The sequence below is a fragment of the Rhincodon typus genome, chromosome 34 (genome assembly GCF_021869965.1).
Source record: "Rhincodon typus isolate 14 chromosome 34, sRhiTyp1.1, whole genome shotgun sequence".
Lineage (NCBI taxonomy): Eukaryota > Metazoa > Chordata > Chondrichthyes > Orectolobiformes > Rhincodontidae > Rhincodon > Rhincodon typus.
Window position 1 is genome coordinate 8499161 of NC_063365.1, and position 8532 is coordinate 8507692.

General features: G+C 40.2%; 1 protein-coding gene across 1 annotated transcript in view; it reads right to left on the reverse strand.

Moving 5' to 3' along the window:
* Positions 1 to 1626: 1626 nt before the first annotated feature.
* Positions 1627 to 8532, reverse strand: part of LOC125486845 (tyrosine-protein phosphatase non-receptor type 20-like) — a 141924-nt gene continuing 135018 nt past the window's right edge. Inside the window, exons 14-15 of the mRNA XM_048616180.1 lie at positions 7172 to 7234; positions 1627 to 4213 (exon numbers count right to left, since the gene is read on the reverse strand). Coding sequence (XP_048472137.1) covers positions 4124 to 4213; positions 7172 to 7234 — 153 coding nt within the window. The 3' untranslated portion in view covers positions 1627 to 4123. The remainder of the gene's footprint in view (positions 4214 to 7171; positions 7235 to 8532) is intronic.

Sequence of the window (8532 nt, forward strand, 5' to 3'; positions counted from 1 at the left end):
CAGATGTAAGTAAAGATCCCTTGGGATTACTTGAAGAAAGGAGATCTGCTTACATTGTTTCCCTAATCAATAAAACCAGATGATTCATCTTGTTGTTTGTGGGATATGGCAAAGTATATAAGCATTATATGCTAACCTATGCAATATTTGTGGCTGCATTTCAGAAAGAATATATAGCACTTGAAATTCTTCAGGATACTGTAAGATTTGAGAGAAGTTCATTTCCAGCTCTTTGTTTTAGCTTGGTGTTAAATGTGGAGCTAGTATTAAGTCTAAAATGGGTGCAATGACCAAATGATATCCAGCTTTTAGTGAGTTTGTCTTGGTACATTTGGCTGAAAGATTGCCACAAACAAGACGAGCCATATTGCATTGGGTCTATATATCACTCTGTCATATATATACTTGACCTGAGGAAGTCACGAGCCAAGGTACAAGAACATTCATGGCACTAATTTGGTCTTCAGAATAGAGGCAATGTAACGGTGAGAAGGAAGGAAGTGACAGCAAAAATTAGAACAGTCAGAAGTCAATACAACAGTCAGTGTCACAAAGAGATAATTATTTTTATTGACGTTATGTATTAAAGACAAATTTATAAATATACAGTAATATGTACAATATGAGTAACAGTAGCTTTAAAATGTTAACTCCTGGTGGCAATAAAGAATTAACTCTAAAGAAAAATAAATTCAAATAAAGCCATTCATGTTTAAATTGTGCATATCTTAAATACTGCCCTTCTCTAAACGTAGTTGCACTAGTGATTTCTACAACAATACATAAATTAAATTCAATGCTTTCTTGGTTCTAACTGTTGATATATTGAATATAATCTGGGATATACATTGATAACAATGCAAGGAATTAGAGGTGAATACTACATTCTATCAACCTGTGAAATTTCTTTTTTTAATAGACATTCAAGTTGTCACATTCTATAAAATACCACTCTCCTGAAAGATGGAGTGGTAATAGCTAGACTGAAATTAAAATGACATGGTTATGGAATTATGCTCAATTTAATGTGACACTAGATAAAGAAATATTGTCTGTATCATACGGGGATGCAGTAGGTTGAATTATCAACTGATTTCATCTTAACAATCAGTGCCAAAATCTCAAATGAGCAAAGACTCTACTCCAAGTATCAACATCTACAATGAAGTTAGTTTGTTTGAGTGGGAGTGTCAGAGCCTGTGATCACAACCCTATCGCAAGTTTTCCTCTGGTCTGATGTATGTCTGCCAGGCGAACACCAAAGCAATGTCTTGACAAGACATCAAAACCTGTGCTGAGTGCTAAGCTAGTCAACTGACTAGTATATGCTGCTGGTGTACTGGGTACCAGTGGGGCCACCCCTGGTGTACTGTGTACAGTTTTGGTTTCCTTACTTGAAAAAGGATGTACTGGCACTGGAGGGGGTGCAGAGGAGGTTCACTAAGTTGATTCCAGAACTGAGGGAGTTGTCTTATGAGGAGAGATTAAGTATGGGATTCTATAGTTATTGGAATTTAGAAGAATGAGGAGGGATCTTATAGAAACATATAAAATTATGAAGGGCATAGGTAAGATAGAAGCAGGGAGGTTGTTTCCAATGGCAGGTGAAACTAGAACTAAGTGGCATTGCCTCAAAACAAGGGGAAGCAGATTTAGTTGAGGAGGAACTTCTTCACCCAAAGGGTTGTGAATCTGTGGAATTCCCTGCCCAGTGAAACAGTTGAGGCTAACATGTTAAATGTTTCTAAGGCAAAGATTGATTTTTGAACAGTAAAGAAATTAAGGGTTATGGGGTGAGTGGGTGGGTAATTGGAGCTGAGTCCATGGCAAGTGTGGAAAAAGTTAGCATATTATAGAAGGTTCAAGAAAAGTCAGTATCGAAAAGGCAAAAAGACTATGTGACAGATAGAACATTAAAAGGAAATGTCAAGTCAAAGTGTTCAAACACCCCTAGTTCTTAGTAACTGTTATCTTAGTAAAACCTAATCACATTTTTGCCCTAGTCAGTAAAATAAGTGCATGTTAGCTAAACATTAACAGAAGAATAAAGCCTGCAACTCAGAAAGATGATGAGATTTCTAGAGAACGTTAAGCTTTGGACTATGAGATCACTGTTATCTGTCGCGTTGACTTGTTTGTCTCTCTCTATAAATATCCTGTAACTCTGCATTGCTGCAGAGTCTTCAGTATCTAACCTTTGTTAGCTTCGACTCTCCGTGATATCACAAATAAAAAGCTCTCTTTACCTTGAAACCTGACAGCTGCAGTCCAGTTGTTGGCTTATTAGAAGAAATTCTCTAACAGAAAGGTCAGCCATGATCTTGTTGAGTGGTGGAGCAGGCTCACTGGGTCAGATGGCCTACTCTTGCTCCTATTTCTTATGTTGTTATGAAAGGTGGGGGATCGGTTTGGTTCGGTTGGCTGGACGGTTGGTTTGCAGAGCAGTGTGAAGCCAACAATGTGATTTCAGCTCCCATCACCTGCTGAAATTAATATGAAGGATTCTCCTTCTCAACCTTTCCCGTCACCTGAGGTATGGTGGCCCTCAGGTTAAATCACTACCAGGCGTACCTCTCTCATGGGAGAGCAGCCCTCATGGTCTGGTAAGACTATGGCAACTTGATTTGACTAGATATGGAAGGGTCATGATAGGTCAGCAAGCTTCATATAGGGGCAAATAAACATGGTCCACTCTTCCCTCCTTCACCTAAGAATGATGCTGTGGTAAGACAAGGTACAAATGGATTCACTCTTGTGGCTCTTCTTTCCCCATAGAGCAGTGAGCTTCTGGATTGCATTGCTGGTTGGTAGTTAATGACTGTCAGAAGAGGATCTAAATCACATCTTTACTGGTGCAAAGATTGCATGATATAGAAAATAAGTGTCTTGTAGACAGCCAATAGCACATGCTTTCCTGGACTGGCTTTTACTGCTCAAGTGTGTTGGAGAGGAATTTTCACAGAGTATTCCCTCATTGGCCATAGATTTTTTTTTCTCTCTGTATTTTGTCTCTTCCAGGAGATTTGTTGGTGATAAGGCTGTGGTGGGTGGTGAATAAGTTTTTATTTAGTTACAACAGTGTAGCATGGACTGATCTTGTCCAATTTTGTGTGCCTGAAAGGAAGTGTTGATTAATCAGTGATCTTAATCTGGTCATGTTCTGATTGGAATTTTCACCTGCTTAACTTGATTACATTTTTATGCTTCAAATCATGCTCTGACCTAACATAATGACAGAAAAGCTTAAACTCATTTTGTTGAATTCAACAAATATCCATCCACTAAAGTCTAACATGTGCCGCAGTAAGACGGCTGTTGACATTTGGAACCATCCGTGCAAATATACAAAATCTTTAATTGGGCAAGAACTGCCATTATAAAATATACCTGACAAAAACAATCAAACTGATGTAATATCATAGTTAGTTACAAACAATTCAATCAAAACAAAATATTGGAAGAAAGCTTTACAGTGTATAATATGGGATTAGTCCAGAAATATACAAGTCCCATTGCATTTACATCCAACTGTTAAGCTTTATGAAGTTTGTAAAACAATTATCCACATAAATAACTTTTTTTTTGAAACATCATTTTTGACAGACATGTGGTCATGCTTTTGGGATGGCTCAGTCATACTGGAAATGGCTCTTTCTATGATTTCAAATGAACAACATCTGCTGATCAGAGTCCTACCTGGTTGTGCTGTGGTATGATTGAACTCTAATACAGTAAGCATAACTAAAGGGCATAGCTTTCCTTCTAAATAACCTGCAGAAAGACTGGGGAGAGTCTTTCTCACTTATAGTTATGAATCCTTAGTGCAAAGAATACAGCAGCTGTGTTCAGTCTTGTTGAACACATATGTGGCATTTGACTGACCTCAGTTCAACTAGAAAACTACCTAAATAAATTCTCCTTATTTGTAAAAGCGATACAAGTCAAACAGCTTTCATAGCACAATTGTGAAATCACAGTTCATTACTTATTGGTTACTGCTGGCATGGCATTGTTTTCCTGAATCCAATTAACACATAGGAGTAGTCACTTCAATGTTTAGCTCACAACATTCCCAGGCCCATGGCCTGTGAACTCTGACCCCCAGCTGCCATGGGCTACTTTGTCACAACAGGTTCTCCTCTTGTTGTTGGTTCAGCTGTTGAATGCCCTCGAGAATTTCCAACACAATGTTGTAGCAGAATACATACTGATCCTGCATGTTGATACAGAGAAAGTGTTAACTTACACATCTCACAATAAATGAATGTCAATGTAAGAGAATGACACATTGGGACAAATAAACCATGAAAGGAAAGCTCTACACCTTGGTATCAAAGGAAAGTACTGCCCTTTCTGGTCACCTCAATCAAATGTGGCTCAATCCTTCAACCATATCAGTTTAATAAGAATGGAAACCTCTATTCAATCCAACCTGACAGCTCTAGAGTTATGGCTATTAAGAACAATAAATAGCTTTAAATTTCAATTATATTTTTACAGTTCATGTATTTTCTTTAACAATAAACATTTTATCCTTAGTGTTAAAAATCTACCAGTGGACTCTTTGAAACAGAAAATAAAAAGGTACGGTCCGACAAGCTCTGACTTTTCCACTGTTAACAACAGGTGGGATCATAAGACAGCGTACTGTTCACTCATTTCTCCTTGCGTAAGGGATCGTAAAAGAAGACATTAAATAAGGTGGACCAAGAAAAACTATTCTTCTTTAAGAATTGTTAAATGTAATCGCTTATAGAGTCGTAGAGTCATACAGCATGGTAACAAACTCTTCGGTCCAACCAGTCCATGCTGAACATAATCTCAAACTAAACTAGTTCCACCTGTCTGTGCTTGGCCCATTTCCCTCCAAACATTTCTTATTCATGTACTTATCCAAATGTCTCTTAAACATTGTAACTATACCCACATCCACCACTTCCGCTGGCAGTTCAATCCACACACGAACTACTGTCTGTGTAAAAAAGTTACCCCTCATCTCTTTTTAAAATCTTTCACCTCTCACCCTAAAAATATGCCCCCTAGTCTTGAAATCCCCCACCCTAGGGAAAAGACACCTGCCATTCACCTTATTTATACCCCTCATGATTTTATATCCCTTTGTAAGGCCATCCCTCAACCTCCTACATTCCAGTGAAAGATGTCCCAGCCTATCCAGCCTCTCCTTTTAACTCAAACCCTCCATTCCTGGCAGCATCCTGGTAAAACTCTTCCAAACCCTCTCCATCTCAATAATATCCTTCCTATAACAGGTGACCAGAACTAGTCACAGCACTCCAGAAGAGGCCTCACCAATGTCTTGAACAATCTCAACATGACATCCCAACTCCTGTACTCAAAAGGTTTGAGCAATGAAGGCAAGCATGCCAAATGCCTTCTTAATCACCCTATCTATATGTGTAGCAAACATCAAAGGCTTATGTAGCTGAACCTCTAGGTCTCTCTGTTCTACAACACTACCCATATTTTTAATTGTCCGAGTCCTGCCTTTGTTTGTTTTACCAAAATACAATACCTCACATTTATCCAAATTAAACTCCATCTGCCACTCCACAGTGCATTGATCCAATGCATCAAGATTTCTTTGTAATTTTAGATAACCTTCTTCAGTGTCCCCTATTGGGAGATCTCCAGGGCCTTACCTGAAGACAATCCTGGCTTCAGGTCACATTGTTGTGGAAACACCCAGTTTAAACTGTGGGAAAATAGCTCCATTAAATCTTTCCATTTACAGTGTACGGATCACTATTCAGATAGTTTCACTATTCCTTGTTTCAAATGAACACAGTGATATTAGGAAATGGATAAAAATAAAACTTCATAAATCATATTAAAGACTACCTTTCACCACTTCTCTCTCTATGTATGCTGTCTTATGGTCCTACCTGTTGTTAACAGTGGAAAAGTCAGATCCCAAGCTTGTCGGACCTTATCTTTTTATTTTATGTTTCAATTGTGAAGTTTGATCAGAGGAGTCCACTGGTAGAATAGTCATATAATTTATGTTAATTTAATTAAAATGAGTAAGATACAGAGACTTTTTTTCTGACCCTTTGCCTTGCTGAGCTCTGGAGAAAAATCTGACCTTCGGATTGTAGACTGGCCAAAACACTTAAACCAAATGACCATCAAACATATGCAGAAATTAAGCTTGGTTGCAGAATGGAACCGCGTGACAACCTTATGTGCTGTTGCCCACAGAAACACTGAAGACAGACTGGGATCCTTGCCAACAATGAGCCTGCATTGATGGATGGGCCTACTAGAGTAGGTAGGTGAGGCTGACTCTGGTGAATTTGATGGTTACTGGCATCTGATGAGGGTTCAGGGCCACTGGGCTAATAATCCAGTGATCAAGGCTAATGCTCTGGGAACACAATTTCAAATCCCACCATGCCAGCTGGTGAACTGTAAATTCAATTAATATATCTGGAATTGAAATCCAATCTTAGTAATAAATGGCAGGAAATTTATTGTAAGAAGCAATCGGGTGAATGAATGTCCTTTAGGAAAAAGGAATCTGTTGTTCTTACCTGGTCTGTCCTACATGTGACTCCAGACCAACCTAAATGTGGTTGACTCTTAATAGCCCTCTGAAATGATCTACCAGGCCACTCAGTCCAAGGGCAATTAGGATGTTGCACAACATGAAACAATGCCCACCTTCTGTGAAAGAGCAAAGGGTAAAACAACATGTGTCTAAAGGTGGCAGTGGGGAACCAACCAGGGCAGTGGGGGTTTTGGATGCTGGTCAGGTAGAAACAATTGGTCAGTCTGGGTGGCCGAGGAGCAGAGAGATTGCGGTGGGAGTGTGTTCACTGCAGCAATTCTGCTTCTGGCCCATAAGCTGTGCATGTTACTTATGGACACAGCCCCACTTCCTCTTTTTAGCTGCTGAACTTGCTTACTCCCAAGAACCCTGGTTGTGCAGGGCTACTATGAAGATTCATTGCCTTGTTCTACTATTTCAATGACCAAACTGAGCATATTGAGCATACTGAGCATATTGATCATCTGTCCCTTATAGCAATGGGGAACCAAACTCAACTGACCCATTTTTTTGCAGGGGGAGGTTTACGTTCCCAGGGTAACAGGCAGCCCTGTCAATAAACTTGTCCAAAGGGCTTTCAGAATCGTATATTGTGAGGTTTACCTTCGTCTGAATCATGCCGTGGCGTTGTCTTCTCATGTTTCTCACTATGTCCATGATGTCAAACTATTTAAAAGAGAGAAATCATTGCAGGCTGACAGTATGATTTATATGCACAAAGCCATGGAAAGTTTAGAACAAAATACTAGTAGATTCACTATCTATCAACTATTAATATCAAATCTCAATTATCCATCAAATGTATCAAATTATCTATCAAATATATCAAAACTATATCAATAGAACCAAATTAGCATTGGACTATTGCAGACTCTGGGCCTAAAACACAACTACTTTCTCCCTTATTGTTTCCCCCAGTGGGTTCACATTCATAGAATCATAGAATCCCTACAGTATGGAAACAGGCCCTTTGGCCCAACAAGTCCACACTGACCCTGGAGCATCCCATCCAGACCCATCCCCCTATAACCCACCTAATCTACACATCCCTGAACACTATGGGCAATTTAGCATGGCCAATCCATCTAATCTGTACATCTTTGGACTGTGGGAGGAAACCGGAGCACCCGGAGGAAACTCACACAGACACAGGGAGAATGTGCAAACTCCACACAGACAATCACCCGAGGGAGGAATCAAATCCGGGTCCCTAGTGCTGTGAGACAACAGTGCTAACCACTGAGCCACCGTGCCGCCCCTGAAACCATTCACTGAAATGGTTCCTCCTCCTTCAACCTTACCAACGCATACTCAACCAATTGAACTTCAAATGGTTATTGACTTCCCCTCCCTCAGTTAAAGCTTTGACTCTTTTCAATTCCTGGCCCCCACAAAACCTGACCAGCGAAGCCAATCATCTCCCTGGGAACACATGAGAGAGAGAGAGAGGGCGGCGGGGGAGACAGAGAGATAGAGAGAGAAAGAGAGGGGGAGAGACAGGGAGAGAGAGACAGAGAGAGAGAGAGTGAGTGAGAGAGGAAGCCAGTTGTAGTGAGGGAATTCCAGAGCTGATGGTCCAGGCAACATAAAGCACCGACAATGCGAATAAAATTGGGGATGCACAAGTGGCCAGAATGAGAGGAGCAGAGATATTGCAGACAGTTGTGGGGCTGAAGGAGATTGCAGTGGTAAGGAAGGTCAAAGCCATGGAATGATTTCAAAGCCATGGAATGAAGTCAAGGCATTGCTTAATGGGGAGACTCTATACATCAGTGAGGCCCACAGGGTGATAGGGGAATGGGACCTGTTGCCATTTAAAACATGGTCAGCAGAGTTTTGTATAACCTCAGGTTTCCAGACTGGAGTATGTGGAATAAAAAGGACTGCAGATGCTGTAAATCAGGAACAAAATCAAAGTTGCTGGAAAAGCTCAGCAGGTCTGGCAGCATCTGTGAAGGAGAAAA